This window comes from Haliotis asinina, chromosome 3 (genome assembly GCF_037392515.1).
Source record: "Haliotis asinina isolate JCU_RB_2024 chromosome 3, JCU_Hal_asi_v2, whole genome shotgun sequence".
Classification (NCBI taxonomy): Eukaryota; Metazoa; Mollusca; class Gastropoda; order Lepetellida; family Haliotidae; genus Haliotis; species Haliotis asinina.
The window spans coordinates 43,055,269-43,077,952 of NC_090282.1; the positions used below are offsets into that span (position 1 = coordinate 43,055,269).

Sequence of the window (22,684 nt, forward strand, 5' to 3'; positions counted from 1 at the left end):
ATCCAATTTGAAAATCAGTTGCCATTCGTACAGGAATGAAAAAACAACCAATGATAAATACATCCACAGTGAATGAGCGAGTGAGTGACTGCTGATTATCGTAACCGTGTGATGTTACGTCAGATTACGGACATTGTTATGAAAACTGTTAAAATAATAACTCATCAAGTCAATACGACAGAAAATACATGGGCAATGATTTGGGAACATTTTATGGTCCTGTCGAATGTCATCAGCGAGACATTTGACTTTAGGTCGAACTCTCACTTTCTGTCATCGATCACAGTGCCCGATTTTAAAATCGTCTCTGCATTCGTCGAGTCATAATCAAATGAATCAAAGGTGCTGTTTGGATGAAACGGCCATTGCAACTGTTCTGTTGTTTCTGGACAATGAATAATTCCACTGCATGATGCAGATGTGTCACCTTTTCATCAGTCATTTACAATTCATTGTGGATTTTGCTTACTTATATATCCTGAAACATTTTACTTATATAAAACAAAACAATTGTGATTTCCTTGCAATTTTCAGATATTGAGTGCTGAGGTAAATAAACCGATTGTATGGGTCATTCATCGTATTGCGTGGGGATACTGGACGTTCAGTCAGTAAGGCTTGGGTCAGCTCCACATAGGATCTCGGTAATCCGCGACGATGCCGTATATTCAATCAGCGTGGACAGCCATGGCCTTGGCAATAAGCCTGTCTGTCATTGGGGCGTTTTCCTTCAGGGCTTTCCTTTCCATCAACAGCGACCTGGGGGAAACAAACCAGAACCTGTATTAACTCACCGTAACACTGGGTCTACTGCCCTAACCCGACACGACTCGCGTCACCACAACAAACTCCGAAGCGTGTAACGGAAATATATAATTGGCCTCACGAAATATCGGATGTTTCCAGCCCATGTTAGTGAAGACATCCCCTAGCGGTATCGTGATTCGATCCCGTGTTTACAAGTCAGTCAGTATAATGTGTCTGACAGGGATATGCAACCTAGCTACAAGACTGTAATGAAAGCTAGCTAAGCCCATGGGTGTATAGTAATTCTATCTCTTCAAGGGGCAAATCTAGATAAGAGCTCAGAACATCTAAGGTCCCAAATCTGTTGAAGGGTTAATTAATCTTTTTTTAGAAATTATCATTTAAGCTATTAGTTATTACTTGTGCAAGTGTATGGTATATCCTACAACTAGTTTTACTGTTACCTGCTATGTCAGAGGGCTAGCACAATGACGCTCACAAACAGCTACACACTCCACACCAAGTAGGTGACTCAGATCCTAGTCAGTAAATATATGGGAGCAAAACTCAGGGTTTGATTGCCACAGTGCCATTAATCAAGGCTTGTTCTGGACCTCATTGGGATTTGTGTCGTAGATAAACACTTTTTATGTATTTTCAAATAAGACAACTTTATATCTGAGACATAACGTCAGTCTAACATAAGGGCATGCGCGTTGTCGTAATAGTCCATTGTAGCCAATCTGACTTCGGTATTATGGATTGGGAACGTCAGTATACATGTGATTACAACTTCGCATTTTTTAGTTGCCATGGCAGCTGTTATGACAGTAAACTGCTCATTGATTTTGACGACTGTCTGAATTACTGAGTAATGATATAGCGAGCCAAAGATTTCACCGCTGAAGAATAAACGTTTGTGTCTAGTGGTTGGTTACCTGGTGACCTTTCTATAATTAGTCTTTACATTTCTACATTTGGGACCAGTGGCCTGTGCTACATGACAGCGGAAATGAATGGTTAGATATATGACTTGCATTATCAGTACAAAAAAAATAGGATCCGAAAGAAGGCCACGGCACTTCGCGAGACCTAAGTGCTTTGGTGAAAAACAAAGATTACGAATGGTCTCACTGTTGTCAGTTGACAGTCAGGAACCGATAACCCCGGAAGAAATATCAAATTTACGATCAAACCATGCACACAGTAGCCAACTATTGCGATAGGTGGGACACTTAGTCCTGTCTAGTGAAGTCGTATTTCGCGGTAGCCCAATTTGGAACCAGAACGGCATCTTGAATATATGTATCTAGTACCGGAAGTAAGCTTAGCCCCGTCTTGCATTTCGAAAGTTGGGTCGCTCAAAGCATACTGGGAAACAGCTTAGTAGGGGAAACAGCAACTCTCACGAGGGATGGTGTACCCTAGTGGTTAAAGCATCTGGTCTTCACGCCGAAGAGCCGGTTTGATTACGCGCCCAGGAGCAATATGTGAAGAACATATCTGATGTAACCCGCTGGAATATTGCTGGAATACTGATAAACGCGACGTAAAACCAAACTACCACCAGTCTCGCTAAAAAAAACACGTCATAGTTTTACTGGCCAGGACTTGTTGGAGGGTCGTCGTCGTCGTTGGACTACTGCGCCGTTACCAACGTAGTTGTTTTTGAATTACACTGGAAATGGTTACTTTCCAAAACGCCTAATTCCCACTGGTCCCTAAAGGGACTTCACATATTGTACCGATGAGGGGACTCGAACCCGACGGGTCTTCGGCGTGACGATCAAACGTTTTAACCACTAGGCTACCTCATCGGGGTCTAAATGGTCAAGCATCTCTTAAGGTAATTGATATTTAATTGACGTAAGGAGAATTAAGAAGAAACCTAATGTATACATACCGACAACATGTATAGCATTTCTTAATATGTAAGCATGTAATACACGTCTTCGGGAAAACCAGCTTAAGGTTGTTTGACTCTAAAATACGCAAGGAAAATGAGGTAGGTTGTACAAAGGGTACGGATTCGCTGTTATCGTGGTGATGGCCCAGGCTTAGGTATTACCTGGCGAGCTTGTGGTGTTCCGTTGATGGGGACTTGATGGCAGCTTGGATCAAAAACAGGTTGAAGATGTCCCGCTAAAAGTGGAATGGGTAATATTAAAGTGAAGTAAGTAATTCCTATTTCGCTTTGATCTTAGATCTACCTCCACCTCATTCTCGGTTAACCAATGGGTTATGGCGATTACCACCAGTCCACTGACAAACAAACGTGACGTTAATTTCTTATCGCTATCGTCCCAGAGAATTGCCCTCGCTGATGAGTGTAACTACAGTTGACAGTAGATTTAGCTGAGGTGCTTATAAGACTTCTCTGAAGCAAGATTCTCTGATATGGTTGATGCATGTCATCGTATCCTAGCTCTGTCCTGGTCCAGGCTCGATTACTTACATGTCGCTATAATCCAACTGGCATAATTAAGCTAAATTAAAACCACAAAAAAGAACAAACAAACAAACACCCCAAAACAACAACCCACAAACACACAACCAACCAAAAAATCCGAAGCTATGGCAACAAATGGGTCGAGGGTAATAGCGATAAAATATCCTTGCTAACCGAGGATGTCACGGATACAACCATGAAGTTCCCCACCTGGGCGTGACTGCCTCCAATCTTTATGATGTTATATCTGATGGGTTTCAGGAGGTCGACAGCTTTGGCGAAATCATCGTCCTTGTAGGCTACGAATGCCTCACACAGCGTCAAACCCACCTCCTCCGTCACAACCTGGTTGGTGCCGCGCCCGTTCCTGTGGAAACATTTCCTTGGCGTTAACAGGTGCATGTACTGGATGTGCTTGTAGAATTCTGACTATTTCCATCATATGTTTCAGCTATGCCTACACTGACTTAATATCTCTACATTATAACAGAATATACAAGCACAACTGTCAACCTCACATCGCAAGAAACTTAATAATTTGGCAATTTTATTACCAGTCTGCCAGTTCGTTTAAACCTTGCGTGAAGATCTATGACCTTCTCTCTCTCTCTAAGATGGTGGATTCAGACGAACTTTTCAGTCAGCCAATCAGTGAATAGACTTTTAAATTCTTGGCGTGGGATCTTTGGATTTACAAAATGTAGTTTCTGTATGTCGAAAACCAAAAGAAAAGTTCTTCAAATCCAGATAATCAACGTAAGTGTGTATTACATGTGAAATACCTGTGACGTGCTGGTTTTTAATGAACAATTTAATTTTCGGAGTCGTTGTGGTAAGGAAAGGAGGAAGAGTCGTTTTCGAAAGTTGATGAAAGAACATAGGTATCCATCAAGTAGAAAGGTCGCTTGGATTTCATTATACTCAACTACCTGTCATTGTCCTCAGATCCAGATGCAGAGGTGTAGCGGAGTAAACGAATTCGGAATAAACTGATTTAGATGTACTAATAGTAGAGATGTATCGGAGTATACGATGTTCTGATTTAAATGGAAGTGATCTTTCGATAGTGGAGATGTATCGGAGTAAACGATATTTTGTACAAATTAAGACTGATGTATTAATAGTAGAGATGTATCGGAGTATACGATGTTCTGATTCAAATGAAAGTGATCTTTAGATAGTGGAGATGTATCGGGGTAAACTATAGTCCAGTGTAATGAGAGTGATCCAGTTTATATAAGACCGGCCTGTTGAAAGTGTAATATGGAATGACATAAATGCCATTTTGAAAGCATACATCAATGTATGTCGTTCGTGGATTAATATTCTAAACAATAATTTGTATAAATATGTTCCTCACGAGGCAAACATGTATAATTACACTGTCCATGGCCCTTTTAGCTGATATACATGTGTGTGTGTGTGTGTGTGAGAGAGAGACAGAGAGAGAGAGAGAGTGAGAGAGAGTGGATGTGTGTATAATGCGCTTGTACTTCTCCTGCATATGAAATATTTGCCCAAAACGCCCTATTCAATCGATACAGTGCAATTAGTATCAATAATATTATCTCCCTCGTGTTCTATCGCTAGTACTGCATTTCGCCCTCGAACTATCAGTTGTAATCTCAACGTGACCTTCAGCCTTTCTCACGTACACGCACACTGTCATAAATTGGACAGTATTGTATTTCAGTCTCATATTGATGGACATTTAAATTTATCATTACACTGATCGCGCCTCTGTATCATTTAACTGTGCATATATTACAGATACCTACTGTACGAACTGTTTGATAGATTCCATCATCTGCTTGGCTGCATCCGGCTGTTTGGAGGCAAGACACGCCATCAGGATGTGAACGTCATTGAATGCTAAAATGTGATCGTCGACGTGAGGTCGGCAAACGTCGTATATGTCGTTCCATCTCTCGCCAACGTCGACGCCTACACGTAAACAGTACACATTCGGTCTGTGTGCTTCTTTGAAATTATACAAATTTGTCTCGTTTAATGAGTGGGTTTCATTTTAAGTTGTTGTTAGAAATAGTCCAGCTATATCACGGCGGGGACACCAGATGGGTTTCACACAGTGTACCCATATGGGGAATCGAACCCAGGTCTTCGGCGTGACGAGCGAACGCTTAAAGCATAAGGCTACCCCGCCGCCCCTTTTCTTTATAGGATAACGGAATGTGTTTGTTTGTTTTTTTTGTTTTTTTTAAGGACAGTATGTATATTACTTGAACGTTTGCAACATATATACAACGCAGCTTCCATATATTACATGTAGGATTCAGGTGTGGTAGTCGTAACGGTGTCGGTCATGACTCGGGTGCTGACAAATCCTGAAACTTTACCGGTGCGAACCTGACACTGGGCTGCCAAGGGACGCCACTCCGCACAGCGAACTGTGTTGGCTGTCCCACTGATTGAACTGTACAGGCAGATAATGTATTGTTCAGGGTTGTCAAAAGTCTGAGGACGTCATACCCATGTAAATCTGATAGGCCGTGTAATCACGTGCGTGACGTCAAGCGTACCTTCCATCTCGAGTCTGAAGAGCAGAGAGCAAGCATCCACTAAGTCCAGAAGTGCCCCAGACTTGCAACTTCTCACGGTAACCTGTGCAATACAGAGTAACAGCTATGTATATAACTCTCAAACCATGAACGTATGTGGTCATTGTCTGTCAGCAATAGGCGACATCCCACATAACTGTTTAGACACTCTGATTGTAAAAGGCATAAAGAATGAGACTTCTATCTTAATCTTATAATGAGCGATTCATCAAGCAGACACTCAGAGTTTAACTGGAACATATGTATTCACTGAAATTTGTAAACTTAAAATGATGATTGTCTTGCAGACTAACTCAAGATTGTGGTCTTGTGCCAATACAAATTGCTACGTCCCTACATACAACTCCATATATACTTGCAACCTATCTATTGCCCGTTTTCAAATGGACTGTCCCAATTTGAAATCCAGTTTAGAGACAAATACTTGTTTATTTTTCATTTCTGTGAGATTCTCTAGTGAGTTATATTGTCCGTTGTGACAGACTTCTAGTGATTTACATGTATTTATGATGACGTTTACAGTAGTCTCTCATATATATATATATATATATATATCGAATATATTTTTGTATGTGAGACTCAAATAAATAATCTGCCTGCCTGTAACTCCTTACTCCTCCTGTCTGTCATTACATCTGTAAATATATCAACCTATCTATCCATAGGATATTATACGTTATCACATCGTGCCACCGGCTCGGGGAATACAACCTCACTCGGGACTGATAAAACCCCGTATTTCCCGAGACACGATGTGACAACGCATTTATCTAGCTGAATGTTTTCACTAAATCAAAACAAAACAACACGCATCGAATCGACTTGCAGCCGTGTTGACACCAGCTGATCGTTTGACTTCAATGCACCGCACGTTACTAAAGGCTTGTCGATGCACGCTTTTCTCACTTCGCGTCGTCACCGAGGCGTAGCGGGGGCGATATGACTTTCGCAGCGGGAGTATACGACTTTTATACTGCGAGCGTGCGTGCGTGCGTGCATGTGTGCTTGCGTACGTGCGTGCGTGTGTATGTCTGTGTGTGCCTGTGTGTGTTTTGAGCTGGCTGGCTATCACAGGCTTGGAAATCAATTACCGATGTAACGCGGCATGAATTGTCAGGTGTTAGTGATACTCATTAAGTAACATCTGTCGGCTAGCTCTAGTCCTGCCTCTATACACACGATAAAATATTTAATAACAAGTAATGTAAGCAGACACTATATCCAATATACCTCTTCCACTAATGTAAATACATTGCCTTTAGAAAACTGAATAATATCGTTCATAACGGAAGACGCTTACATCAGACCGACAAATGTTGAAGATCCGGATGAGAACTGATCTTTAGTACTAACCAGTGTTTGTGGTAGAAGGCGACTAAAGTCTGTTTGCAGTGTAAACGTACCGATGAATTTCATTTTAAACAAAAAGGTAAACCAAATAAAGTGAAATTTTACTTGCGAATCCTCAATTTTACCTTGCCATTTGAAAATTTAGGTCTCAGAATTATATTCAACTTTGGGTAAAACTTGTTTAACAACCGATGATAGAGTCAAATCGTTTTGTGGGTTTGTATTACAAGGGGGTAAGCGCGATAGTTGGAACGGTGATACAAACGCATATGCGTTTGTGATGAGCGTTAACTTAGACCAACCCTGCTTGTTCTCGATGTTTCATTTGATGTGCATACCCCCCTTGTAATACAAACATCGATTGCGTACAACGATGCTCATGCTGTTGATCATTTGATTGTGTGATTGGCTGTATTATTTACCGACTGGAATACTGCTGAGTGCGGCGTAAAACTAAACTTGCTCACATGTCACTTTGTCACATGCTGAATATTTCAAATATCTTCAGCTGCGTACATCGCACTACCGATTTCACGAAGTAAAAATAGTGGTCTCTTTGAGTTCGTTATAACAGCAGTTGAAAACATACATAGTAGTTTTAGCGGCGGGGTAGTCTAATGGTTAAAACATTCGCTCGTCACTCTGAAGACCCCTTTGTGAAGCCCATTTCCGGTGTCCCCGGAATATTGCTAAAAGCGGCATAAAACTGAACTTATTCAGTCACATAGTAGTCAATCTAGGGTATATTCCGTAGAAGTATATTCCGTAGAAGTATATTCCGTAGAAGCAGATATTAATGACCATTATATGATTGTATCACTGACAAGAAATACCGCGTGGAGTAATTCCATTATGTGAGTGTATTTGAAATTATACACTAGCTCATATATAAATATTATATCACAGAGCTGTTAGACTGACAGTTTACTATGCTACAATTCAAAGGATGTGTATCATACGTAACTTAATTACAGCTTGTTCGGCGTGACCTTGACCTGAATACTAAATACATTACTTGACCGTGCCATAGCTGGTTGGGTCTGTTGGTGTGAAGAGGTGCACCTTCGTCTGTTGATTATCAACATGTCCGAGACAAGGTCACCATATGATATCTCAGTGTTGAGAAATCGTCAGCAATGTCCTAACTTTTTTCAAAAAAAGAAGCTCCAGATGTTTAAATGTTTCCGATTCGGGCTTTTAGGCAGCGGGCAGCAGTAAATGGGTGTTGAGAGTGATAACGAGAGTGAGTAGGATTGTGAAAGTAACTGGCGTCTGCACGTTGTGAAGTTAGTAAACCAAACAAGGTAACATATGACAGTATAAATAATTCAGTTAAAACACGAAATGGACGTGTTTTCTTTTAAATGTAATGTTTTTTCAGAAGCGATATCTTCCAGGACAAGTTCTCTAACGAATCCATGTGTGCATGTTTCGCATGGACATAACATTACTAACATTGTCCGCACCCTATTTAATGAAGTTAACTCGACCTTCCGTTCGTGCCATTCTACATCCCCGGTCATGCATTAGTATTTACATGATCAGGTCAAGCCGGACAGCTGTAAGTGTGGCAGCTTGTACTAGCCCCGACTTTAACTAGGTTGATAGAGCTAGCTCACCGAGCTACCATGCCGCAGTTAGGCATGAATACCCTCACAGACACATTATACTGATTCCAAGTCGACCAGTCCTTGTTGTACCCACTAATGCCGAGAGCTAGGCAGGGACCAACACGTACCATTTTAAGCTCGTTTTGGTATGACGCGGTCGGGGATCGAATCCGCTACCTTTCGTTCTCCGGGCGGACGCTCTTACCACTACACCAGCTCCAAAACACCATCACACCGGTAATACATTGTCACTAAGATGTTATCATTCCTTATAGTAAGGGCTACTGTTCGCTTTAGACTCTAAATGCTGTGTCAGCAGCTTCTTCAGTACCGTGCCTAACAATGTTCTCGTATAATGTGTATTGTAGCTATAAAACTTCCACGAGGGTAATAAGATCTTTTATATTACCTGGGTGTCGAAAATATTCAGTGCACCCTGATAGTCACCCTGGAAAAGGAAATACATCAGTGGTCAGTTCAATAAAATAATTCTCATCACATGATTGAAGTTTCGTCATGTTAGGCAGTCAAGAGAGAGATACTCAATTAGAAATAAACAGTAACATCAACATCAACATCAACATCAACATCAACATCAACATCAAGAATTCCAACGGTATCATATATAGGTTAATCAAACTTTTCGATAAAATGCGCACAAAGCAAACAGAAAAGATGCATGGATTTAACTGATTTTTAAACAGAAATTCTCGAATATTCCGGGGTGGTATTGATACACATCCGGTTAACTTCCAGAAGAGCATGCAGCCGGTAGTGTGGATATAATATTCACCTTCTCTATGTAGTACAGTGCCCAGTGCCAGTAGTTGTGACAAGCAAGCATCCCGCAACTCTGGAACCAAAGTCATCAAGATTATTCTGAGGATCAACAGCGATTAAAGTTGCAGTATCTTTCCATCTATCCATCCATCCATCCATTTGGTGTGTCTGTGTCAACATGAGGAATACACACACACACACACACACACATATACACACACATATATAGATAGATAGATAGATAGATAGATAGATAGATAGATATAGATATATAGATATATCTTGATAAGTCTGATCCTCTACACGCACTGTCCAGTTCTTGATGTGTCTGACCCCCTATACTCACCACCCACTTCTTGACCATGTCTCACCCTCTATACTCACCGTAGTTCTTAATGTGTCTGACTCTCTACCCTCACTGCCCAGTTCTTGACGTAGCTGACCCTCTATACTCACCGCCCATTTCTTAATGAATCTGACCCTCTACACTCCCGGCGTAGTTCTTGTCGTGTCTGACTCTCTACACTCACTGCCTAGTTCTTGACCATGTCTCACCCTCTATACTCACTGTTCAGTTCTTGATGTGTCTGACTCTCTACACTCACTGCCCAGCTCTTGATGTGTCTGACCCTCTACACTCACTGCCCAGTTCTTGATGTGTTTGACCCTCTACACTCACTGTTTAGTACGTGATGTGTCTGTCGCTCTACACTCGCTGCCTAGTGCTTGACATGTCTGACCGTCTACACTCGCTGCCCAGGTCTTGACCATGTCTGACCCTCTATACTCACCACCAGGTTCTTGACAATGTTTGACCCTCTATACTCACCACCAGGTCCTTGACAATGTCTGACCCTCTATACTCACCACCAGGTTCTTGACAATGTCTGACCCTCTACACTTACCGCCCAGTTCGCGACAGTATCTGTTAGGAAGGAGATACCCTCATCCTGGCGCCCTGTCATCTCCATCACGTGACACAGCGTGTGGGTGGACCATGCATCACGGGGGTTCAGATTCAGCCCCTAGAGACAACAACAACCTGGATATACCTCTCAACACGAAGTACATACATACATTCGTCTTCAGTGACATGTCGTGCACATTCACAGTCACACATATTCCATCATGTGAGTTTATTTTTTAAACATGAACTGAATCACATTACAACTAAAATCATTTCTTGGTTTACGTGGAGACGATCTAGCTTACTTCGGGCCCAGATTTCCGATGATAAGCGTATATGCCATGGGATAAAAAAAACGCATGTACGCACGCACGCACGCACACACACACACACACACGGATCCGCCCATGTGAACCAGTTCTGTTTCCAAATTGCACGACTGCACAATATGACTTCACTAGGCCGGACGAAGCGTACTACCAGGCTTGGCAGTCCCAGTTGTTATAACACTTCGCTAATTTGGAGTTATTCTTATTCCTGCAACGATTATCGGTCCCTTACTGTCAACTAACAGCCATGCGACCTTTCGAAAAAGTATGAAACGTTGTTCGTGACCGGAAGCACTAAGGTCTAGCGAAATGGCCCCGCTGTAAGGATGGATTACGTAACGTATATCTGAATGTATCCGCACAGGTGACTACACGTTAACATACCCATTATGAAGCTATCATCAGTCTGAGCTCCACGTAAACAGATGCTAATGCATCAATAGCTTTGAATATTTCTTTTTAGAAACGCGAAACACCGACCAAGATAACTGAGATCTATAGCTGACCTGCTTGGCCGTTCTCTCCGCCTGGTCATACAAGCTGCACTCTTCCAGACCAAAGGAATACATCCCGACAAGGTATCTGCCAGAGGAAACGGACACTAAGGCGTTAACGTAATGGAAACTATTAGTGTAATTTGGAGTGTTTGATGAAGTTCATTTGGCGATTGTTGTTGGGGCACCCGATGAGAAAATTCTGAAAACATCTTCCCTAGACTTGGTGTTATTCATCTCGATACAGACATATCATAATTTATTGATATACGTTTGGACTTTTTCTGTTTAATTCTGGAACAAATTCTACCCATTGTCTATATTTGTATAGACAAATACTTCTAACATATCTAAGTTGTTTACCATAAGAATGAAGATTTTTATGGATATCAACTTCTTTATTATGAGAACACAAACGTCGTGTTCTCATAATAAAGAAGTTGATATCCATAAAAATCTTCATTCTTACGTATTTCACTTCTAAATGTCCTTCAAAGACTTGTTTACCATGTTGAATATCTTTCAATTAAAAAAGTATTTTAACTGATTTTTCATTTTTTTGTATGAAATCACAGTTTCATAACACTATATATGTATTTGTCGATGGACATTTTGTGTCTGAAATCGTACAAGTTACAGTTTGCTACCTGTCAGCTGTATCTTGTTAACTAACTATCAGTTAAGCACACCTTTCATTAATACACATCCACACAGAATGACCAAAGACCATACACTTTGATGGTTGTTTCCACAGTTGGTCTTTCCACAACTCCCAAACGATCAATTCAATTATAGTTGACGTCAGTTGGAGCACACGCAAACTGTAGCGAAAATTGGGTTGCGCAACAGAGAGAAAATAACCAGCAGTTTCCTGTGTTACGCAAACGCATATACAATACATTATCTATAGGAAGACTGCTCATTTTCTCTCAATTACGCAGTGTGCCTTTAAACTGGGTTTGTTGCGCTTGTTATTACAGTATTGCATTATTCTAAGTATTTCATTTCAAGTTTTACACTGACATGCATCAAACGAGTATCATTCGCAGCACGTGAGTTTCACCTACCCGTATAGAGGCATTCCTGGGTTCCATTTCGGCAAGACTCGAGCTATGCTGTCTCGATTCTGATTGGGGTAGCCGAGATAGAAATACGAGTCATGTGCAAACTTGAGTGCCAGGATATCCAGGGGATTCTGTAGCAAAATGTCCTCCCAAACGTTGCATGCTTCCGGGGTCAACCTTGGAAACAATGTATTCGCCTTGTACACGTGATAATAGTACACACATCAAGATGATGATTGTTATGATAATTTTGAATTTCCTTCGCAAATGTGTATCTTTTCCTAGCATTGTGGTAACACGCTCCATGACAATTTCATGGTGACATGATCCCCCTGAAATTGGTAACTTAGCGTCTTGTGCATTAGTCTGACAGCATGGAAAAACTAAACCCCTCAGCCATGTCAAGATTTGGGTGCTGTTATACAAAACAACCTTAGCCCCAAGACGGCCATTGGCCATGTTTAAGTTTTAATCAACTTAGCGCAATGGTTGTTTTGTACAATGACACTCAGATGGTCGTGGATTCGAAATCTGTATAGTGTACGATTATATTTCTGTACGAACAAAGAGTCTCTTAACAACGATCATTGGTTTTCGCAAATTTGCGTGAATTCCAACTCACTCACTCACCATAGGAACCGTGTCCCTAGATTACCTTCCACAGAATTTACTTGACTGCAACAGTTTGTTCTACATTACACTCGGCCATGATGAATATATCTTACCCGTCTGACCATAACTTCAGTGCACGTGCATGCTGTTTCTCTCGTTCAATACTGGATGTCTCAGCTAGTCGAAGCATTTCGTTTATCTCCCCCAAAAAGGTCTGGTCAACCGTGACATTCCTTCCGGTTCCCATGAGGTCAAGGCCGTTTTTGAGAACGTGTCCCATAACTAAACCAAGAAATTACGGTTAACGCTGCATTTCAGGCATCACAACGGGGATGCGAATGAGTTAAGGAATGTGCATTTTACATATATATTTTGACAAACATCTAGCCCAAATCCAGCTGTCAAGGTATGCATGTGTTTGTGCATGTGATAACAGCAGGTGTTCACGAAAATGTGGTTATCCTACCATAGCAGTGTCGCTCTTCTGTATACAATGACTTGTGAAACAATACAAGCACCAAGAAGCACCAAGATAATTGTTTTGTTTATAGTTTGAAGGACAAAATCGATGTACCTGGTGATATCGAAGAATAATTAACTGATATTATTTAGGGTTTGGGAGTATTAATAGATGATGGAAACTTGCCAAAGTTGGGATCAGCGTCCATCATCTTCTGTAACGAGGTTTCAATGCCACCGATGCTCGTGTCGTCATACCAGCCCACGTACTGAAGTCATACACAAGCAGCACAATGGGTACCCGGAATGTCACCTACAGACTTGTCTATAAGCTGTAAAGTCACACCTGTTCTTTGTACAACGCAGAATGATTTTTCATTATAAGAATATAATGGTATTATACACAGAAACGAAATTCTTACTAATTTTCACATAGTGGTCACGGCGTTTTGGATGATCGTGAAACAAAGTTTAAACCTCTGACGGTAAAGCCTCTTCATAAGTTAAGAATTTCAGGAATTGCATTTGAAGTAGACTCTTTAAGGTTTGGTACTGTTCCAAACCAGTCAAATCGGAAGGTAGAGTTGGTATTGATATGGCGTATAAGACAAACAAGAAAATTGCTTTTGTACCATGTAGCTCCACTGTGTTCTGCTAACCAGAGCATGTAGGTATTATTCAGCTAAACCACAAAATCCGCTTACCTGAGTGAGCGTAGCATCAAACATCTTGCTGGCTTCATTATTGCTGGTGGAGAGAGGGAGCCCAAGGCTCTTCCACTCCTGGACAAAATATACGTATTTCATGCATGTATTCAAAGAGAAGACAAGTCACAATAAATGAATGTGTCAATACAATAGATGAATAATATTTTGTTGACTGCTGTGCCTTATCAAACATCCTTCCACGACACACCTTACATTCTTTACGTAAATAAATAGAGTAATATTACTCTCGAGCTCCATGTGGTTGTGTCATGACAATGGATGTCTTCAGCTGAGTTTCCAGTTCCGACCTTCCCTGTACGTGCACACACATTCCTGCGGTATCTACATTTTGTCCGCAATTCTCACCTTTCTCACCTTTGTTTTTAGGGTAACAATTGACTTCCCTTTGCGTGTGTTTGGGCATTTGCACGTGGTAAAGCCGGCTACGCTACCCCTTTCAGGAACATCTGGTATCATCACATTTTCACAGTGATTTATAAACATTAAGGCGGTGGGTAGCCTAGTGGTTAAAGCGTTCGCTCGTCGAAGACGTTGCATGGTTCGATTCCCCACATGGGTTTAATGTGAGAAGTCCGTTTCTGGCGCCTCCCACCGTGGATTTGCCGGAACCATACTCACTCATAAACATCATGGTCGGAATGTTATGGTGGAATCATCATTTAGTATAGATTTCGTACCATTAAGAAATCTTTTTGTCTCTTTTAGTGGTGTATATGATGTCAGTAATTTCAATCGCAAGATACGCCACCTTCGTATATCAGAAAGCAACCAGTGGTTGGTGGTGTGATCCCCACATTCTCCCACAAACCACGATACCTTACAAATTGATTGATTGAGTGAGTGGTTTCTGTTTTACGTCACTTTTGCAATTTGTCACGGCGGGGACACCAGAAATTGACTTCGCACAATATATATACCCATATGTGGCACCAGAGTCTCCGACCTGACGAGCAACCCATACAGATTGTAAGGACAACTGTTTTCTTAACCTTTGCATGTTTAATAACGCATATGCTCTGTCAACCATTGTGCTAATGACAAAAGTGTATATACGTAGATGATGAGAATAAATAATTAAAAACAGCATCTGGTGAGCAAAGACCAATAATTGATAGAGACATGTCATGTCAGGTCTACGTGACGTTTATCCCTTCTCATTAAATGTTCATTCCGAAAATATTTGTCCCGAATCGTTGCTATGACAACACTTGGAACCTTCAGCCTTTGAGTACCATTGTTTCAAATGGTTTTGATCCTCTAAAACAACAATCGTTGGTTAAAAAGACTAGAGTCCCTTCGAAAAAAATGAGACTTTGTTTCACTTTTAAAAATGTATTTTGAAGAATATTTTTAATATAATGTTACATTTCTAGTCCGACAAAGGTGAAGTGTTTTCACCGAAATGTGGCAACCTACCCATCCTATAAAAATTCTCCTTAGACAAACCGATCTGTGTCTCCTGATTATTTAAAGTTGTATAACACAGCTCCTACCTATCAAATAGGTTAAAGTACAAGGACGTTGAGTGTAGCACATCACAAGTGATTTACACTGTCTACAACACGGGGTGAAACCACCTGACCAGGCAGCATCACCTCTAACTAGGGTATCGAGTACCGAGTTTGTCCTCCACACCCACACGGGTATTATTTTGTAGAGACACTATAGTGTAATCACATCGGGTGATGTTTCGCGCACATGTAGTGTAGTTTTGCCCGTGTATAGAATGTATACGTAATAGAAAGGATTTTAAAAAATGCAGGAATTCCTTTTCAATTTGTTGGACGTACATACTGATTTAACTATAACGAATGCAACCGTTACAGTAAAGAATTAATTATGTTACTGTAAAGAACGTGTATGTTACGGTAAAGAAAAACAGCAATTCACAGGGGATCTTTGTATAAAATATGCACGTGTCTTAATATATTCTTAGGTGTAAACCAGTGTAAACTCACACTTTTGGTTCAATATATTGATGTTTATATAATGTGACAAACAGAATGTTAAGCGACATTTTTGTCTTTCCCGTAACAAGCGTATCTTTCCCATAACAACAATATTTTTTGTATTTTCTTAAGGTTTTAACAAATCATATTGATTTAAATATACTGTATCAAGAAGTATGAATGTTTTCATTACCATTTTTTCTTGGGTGAGGTTTTGCTGAAAAATCCAAAATGGAAATTTAGTTCTACCTTTGATTTTTAGAAAGCATACATACAAATCTATTTGAGCAAAGAAATCCATGCAAATTCAAACATTTATGTGGATATACATACAATCTAAGCTTATCGTCATGTCTGTCACACAATATTGCTAGAAATATCATTTTTATAACATGTTACACCATCTAAAGTGTTGTTACAGGAAAGAAATGTAAAATTGGTGATTTGAGAAAACATTATCTTTTAAAAATATAATTACAGTTAAGACTGAGTTCTGTTTTGTTTAGAAAGGGCACAAGTATGTGATGCTATTTAAAGAATTTTGTCATTTCAGGAGAACTAAATCATGGCATATTTTGAAAACGACATAGTTCGGAGTAATAGCTCTATTCTGTCCCCATCGTCAACCACTGAAATGCCGACTAGACTGATGATAAAAGGAGTATGATTAGATATTTACTGGATTGTTGGTTATAGTTTACTGACAGTCGAGAGAGAGAGAGAGGTGGGGAGGGAAAGAGAGGCTGGGGGTGATGTGTCTGTGTGTGGCGGGGAGGGGGGAGTTGGAGGGAGAGGGGTGTTTCTGGTATATACCGATTACAACACTTCGCATTCCGAATGGTAATCTCGGTAGTACAGGTAATCCAAACGTATATTGATTTACGGCATACCATTCAATGTATCTGTTCACATAACCCACAAACACCGACAACATTCATTTCATGCTAAGTTATAACACAGCTGAATATTCCACCGTGATATAAGTATGTATAGCTTTCGCTTACCTGACAATCTCGCCACTGACTGTGCATAGCTTAAACACCTAGAACAGTGATATTGCCCAAGATGTGTCAGACAGGTAACAGCAGTTAAAAGACACCTGACGTGCAGTACAGCGCGACTGTCTTGCTCTAAACGAGCTGAATAACCTTGACCTCAGCCCTGTCACCGAGTTGAAGTTAATGGTTGACTAAGCGCAGGATGGTGGTCAGCTGTTTGTTGTAAATCCTTCATCAATGATATAACTACGTTTTAATACCTATTTAGAATGCAAAAGGTTTAGGGATGTTCATATACGCATTTCTCATGTGAAAGAGGGGTCATCCAGGCTATGCAGGGTTTGTTTTACACATAACTGATATTAAATATTTCCAGTGATCTTTACGGAGAAGTGTAACGCATCATTTGCTCTCTAAGATATAAGTATTTTTCTGACCACTCTTTCTCCCACAGTTAAACACTGCCATGCGAGGGTTCTAATATAAATTATCATGATAGACTTAAGATTGCACTAGCGCCATTACATTACTGCATAAAACTATAAGTAGCGATCAATATTGTCACGCGTAGGTTTGTCTCGTGTCACGGGTGTAAATGGGCTTCACTCACCCGAAACAGACAGATGTAGATGGTAGACGTCTTATGTAGGAATATAAGAGATATACCCACACTTTCAGAGGTGTATCTACCTCAACTGTAGGGGTATCGACAGATGCACCAAAGAAAGGGTTGCTATATTTGTCTTACACCAGACTCCGGTATTGAAATTTAAAATAAGTTAGTCATAAATAGATATTTTAGGTTATGTTTACTTTTTTCATTATTCATCTTTACACCATAGGTTAAGACATTCAAACGTCCCCATAGTCACGTCAACCGAGCAGGCTCACGCTTGAAAGTATGAAATACACATGATGGGACAAATAAGTGTTTAGATGTGCCCTTACTCAGCATGTCGAGTCTGGACATGCGCACTCAGACTTCTTTGTCACGTTCTGGGCAGCTGACTTTATATGATCTCCGATCCAAGATAGACGCTGGTGGTTGTTTCGATGCCCCACTCGGACACAATATATGAAGCCCATTTCTGGTGTCCCTCGCCTAGATATTGCTGGAATGTTGCTGAAAGCGGCGTAAAAACAAACTCGCTCACTATGACGTGACAAGCGAACGCGTAAACCACTGGACTATCCCCACCACCCCAGAGATTTAAGCACAGCCTTTGGCATAATAAACTTCATTATGTCAATGTGACTAACATGTCTCCTTATGTAAGAGGATGTACGGACACACCGTTCGGGAACGCGATATGTATTGTTCTATCTAGGTCGGGCTTGTTTTGATTGACTGGTCAGTATGATCCCGCCAGTGTTTATTTCAGTCACACATACAGACACCTGGTCGTATGCTGACACATGATATCGGACGGGACCTACTTTTTGTACTCATGAGACTAAGTACATACTGCCGTATTATCTAATCTCTATCATGGGTTGGGTTTGCTCCCAAAAGTTAGACGTCCCAAAAGTCACACATCCTAGTTGTCAGACAAATCAATCAGGTGTGACTGTGATTACCACCTAGTCTTACCCACTGACCTAATGAACACGTCCCATACACTAACGAGATGATTTTCATATTTGTACAGATATGCTTTGATAAAAAATAATAACGTTCACTTTCTTACTCGGTCACTGGGCTCTCCAAATGTGTTTTCACAGTGCTAAGTTTTTTCATAACATGTTTCTAGATTTTGCATTCATCCTTTCTCAACGTTCAGTTTGATCATAACAAAATTATAGATTTTTGCATGCTTGTTTTTACGATGTCAACTTTGATCAAAACAGGGTTATAGATTTTGATGGGTTTTTTTGAGCTGAACAAACCGGGCCAATTTTCTTAAAGATGCAGACAAACTAAACCAGCAAATGATAGACATCAATGATTATTGCTGCTGACCAAAGCACCCCTTTATGCTAACACACAAAACAATCCAGTACCCTGGTGGAACAAGGAAATAGATAAAGCCAGGTGTTTAAGTTTTGTATGACACCATGTCAGCGTAACCTTAATCGCTCACGCGTGTACTTTCAACAAAGGCTATACGAAGAGGGGGCTTTGTGGAAGTTTCGAGTTACACACATGCATTTGACCTGGATTAGGTATTTTAGTGATTTTGACCTGTGAGCATGTGAGAACATAGTTTGACTAATTTCATTCTCGATAAGAACCGCTATATAAGTTACCTGTATTTTATTTCTACCTATTTGTCACAAAATATGTAGGTTCATCATACTGTTTACTGAGGATATGTCAGTTGACCTAGAATGCTCGAGCCCTAAGCTAAAGTGGTTTAAAGTACGACCTGAGTTGGATATTAAAATTGAAAATAAAGATCATAGTTACGACAAAATGTATCCTAGTTAAGTACAGAATTATAAATTTATTGAACCTGAGCTATACTGAACAGCAAAAGAAACGCAAGTGTCGAAAAAAAATCAAATCTCATAAAACGAAACGTTCATGTTTATGTTTTCTGTTTTAAAACTTTGCCGAAAACAGCCTTGCTATTTATTTACGTAAAATTTGCCGTTGGAACAGGAAGACACTTTGTCATGAAAATGAAAGGATTCTTTAAATTGTGAAGCAGTCAAACTTCAATGGAATGGTGACTTCCAATTTGCTTATCATTATCATCATTCTAGTGTAATGAAGAGCAAAACTCTATCTTTATCAAATTGGTAAACAGAAGACATAAACATGAACGCTTTTATGAGATATCATTTTTTCGAAAACTGCGTTTCTTTTGCTGTTAAGTATATAGAACCGGCACGGTGAGCTAACCTAATGGTGCACGCTGAAGACTGGGTTCGATTTTCCTCATTGGTAGAACGTGTGAAGCCCATTTCTGGTGTCTCCCTTCGTGATATTGTGGAAAGGTGCTAAAAACCAAACCCACTAACCAGTACATACCCACAAAAGCTGCATTCTTCAATTTCTTAACATTCGTGCATAATATACATATTCAAGGACTCTCATCCTGCCTTTTAACACACAGTAGGTACATGAATGTTTATAGGCACATTATAAGAGGGACCCGGGCTTATTACATAATAGTGATGTGCTGATAAGCTTACTGACATGCTTTATAAATGTCATTTATAATAGTTGCCTATTTCAGTGCTCCCTGGAGTGTCTGATATACCCTCTATTATGTCTATACAAACAGCCGCCATATAACAATATGTTGAGTGGGTCGTTAGACAAAAATACTCGCACAAATAAACATCCCCAGTTGTGAGTGAGTGAGTTGAGTTTTACGTCGCACTAAGAAATATTCCAGTTATATGCCGACGGTCTGTAAATGCTGGACTCTGGACTAGACAATCCAATGATCAACAGCATGAGCATCTAATACAAATTAGTATTTGGCGGATTTAATATGTCTAAATTCATGCTACGAATACTTTTACACGAGTACAAGTTCACTACAAGTGGCAGTGTCTGAAACAACAGAAATACATCGATTGGATATCATTTAGGGGTTTAAATTAAAAATGACGGGTTCTCTCCGACTTTCATTTGTCGGGTAGAAGACGTATACACCGGATGTGTCAAAACATTACAGATGTTACAAGGCTGCATGTATGACAGATGAGAAGCGACTAACGAGATTGGGTGGTCAGGCTCGCTCACGTGGTTGACACATGTCATCTCATCCCGGTTGCTTTGATCGATGCTCATGCTTTTGATCATTAGATGGTCTGGTCCAGGATCGATTATTTACCGACCACCGCATTATAGCTGCAACAAACATTCACTGTATCGGATATTAAACAAAAGATGTAAGTTTCTGCACAAGTGTTTCAAATATACCGATAAAATTGTTAGGAATTATGAATATTTTCGGTAAACGTTTCAGGGAAGACTGAGGTCGCACGATCATAAACCATAAACATATCCCATAAACTGTTTGATATTCTTTATTTACTACGCGTTGTATGGTATCGGTCCACTGAACATTAATATGACGCATACAGTTTTTACTCATTTTGGATGTTTGTCCTTTGATTAGTTTGCCGTTGTTGTGTGTTTTATTTGTTTGAGTGTGAATATTTGTAAAACGACCCTGCTGTAATCCAGTGTTCCAGACCGAGTGATGTTTGATGCTAGAGTATACAAATTGGCAACAGATGTGCGAATTCGTTATTTCCAGTCTCCGACAAACAAGCCGTGAGTTACAATGGATCGAATAGATATTGTGATATAATGTATGTGACAAGTCACAAAACTGAATGAAGTAATAAATAATGGATACAACAATCATGTTGTACGACTTGTTACCTTCCACAAAACGCTCTTCACCACGTCTCCAAGGTCGATTCTTTTGGTCATGAGTTAACTTCGCCACATCAGAAAACACAACAGCTCAACGTCAATTATCCCCGCGCTGACATTCCCTACAACACTGGCGACTCGTCTCTGCATGCGTACCACTTTTGATTTAAACAAATAAATCCTTTCAAAATGAAAAAGGTGTTCCGTGTTCATAACTTTCAGAAATCAAGACTTGCTTTATCTGGGGCTTCAGCACTGGAGAAAGGGCAAGGCGGAAAGAAAAATAACGCGACTGTGAGAGTATGCAGCGTGTTGTGGATTGACAATTAAATGTGTACGCAATTGCCATCTTGGCAGACGACCTTGAACTACGTATGCACGCTTACATCGATGGCCTACCGGTTGCCACCGTACGTTTATCAGGGCGGCAGTTTGAACCGATATCTTCATGCCATCGGCGACCATCGATGGGTTTGTTGGTATCGGATCAACGATCTGCTGATGACAGATTGAGAAACAGGCTGCATTTAGGCAGCAACATTCAGAGAGCCACCTGCAACGTGTCTATGACAAATAAACGTTCAGCACACTCTAATGTCCAATATGTAACTCCCTTAATTAATTTTGTGTCATAAAGTCGTTGAACTTTGGGATTCAATATGGGTCTTTTTATGACATGATGAATCAGGCAATTGCTTCGTGGTCCGCTGCATTGTATATTCCGTGTGGCAGCAGTTTGGGTGTGTGAAGGGTTGGGCTGCAACACTTCACATTTATGAAAATTGTGTAAATAACTGTTGTTACGTTTAGAACAGGGCAAGTTTACTCTTTTCACTACCTCCCAGATGGCATTCAGAAATTGGGCCAACACTGGGTCTGTGTTTACCAACATTGGGCCAATGTCTGCCAATGTTGGCACAACTCAGAATGCCATCTGGGCTGGTGCCATCATTGCTTCTTAGTGATCCGTTCATATAGTTTTCTTCTCCTTTCACCTTTTGCGCACTAACGAATATTTTTAGCGGATTGGGCTCAATACCTTATGGCACTTACATTTGGAAGTGATTTAGTTTCTCTTATGTGGTCCCATTAAGTTTCACACAGTAGCACATGCCATAAATCTTAACTCCAGAGACGTGCTGGCCAGAAGGTGAATGATAGTCAGTAATTCATCCTTACCAGGAACACCTGTGTCAGAGACTGAACTAGGGGCAAAGATCAGAGACTGAACTAGGGGCAAAGATCAGCGCCTTCGCCACCTGGATATGACATGCAACCTGCTGCGCTTAT

General features: G+C 40.5%; 1 protein-coding gene across 2 annotated transcripts; it reads right to left on the reverse strand.

Annotated features, from left to right (window-relative positions):
- Positions 1 to 516: 516 nt before the first annotated feature.
- Positions 517 to 21,715, reverse strand: LOC137278060 (tetratricopeptide repeat protein 38-like). Of its 2 annotated transcripts, none has more exons than XM_067810135.1 (14): positions 21,401 to 21,715; positions 14,085 to 14,162; positions 13,568 to 13,649; positions 13,035 to 13,203; positions 12,313 to 12,486; positions 11,258 to 11,333; positions 10,421 to 10,540; positions 9,529 to 9,588; positions 9,145 to 9,183; positions 5,737 to 5,818; positions 4,975 to 5,140; positions 3,407 to 3,563; positions 2,816 to 2,889; positions 517 to 759 (listed from the first exon to the last, which is right to left on the reverse strand). In XM_067810135.1, the coding sequence occupies exons 1-14, from the start codon at positions 21,449 to 21,451 to the stop codon at positions 669 to 671; spliced, it is 1,419 nt and encodes a 472-aa protein (XP_067666236.1). In that variant the 5' UTR covers positions 21,452 to 21,715; the 3' UTR covers positions 517 to 668. The 2 variants fall into 2 exon arrangements, with proteins under 2 accessions (XP_067666236.1, XP_067666237.1); XM_067810136.1 differs by lacking the exon at positions 21,401 to 21,715 and adding an exon at positions 17,062 to 17,214.
- Positions 21,716 to 22,684: the final 969 nt, after the last annotated feature.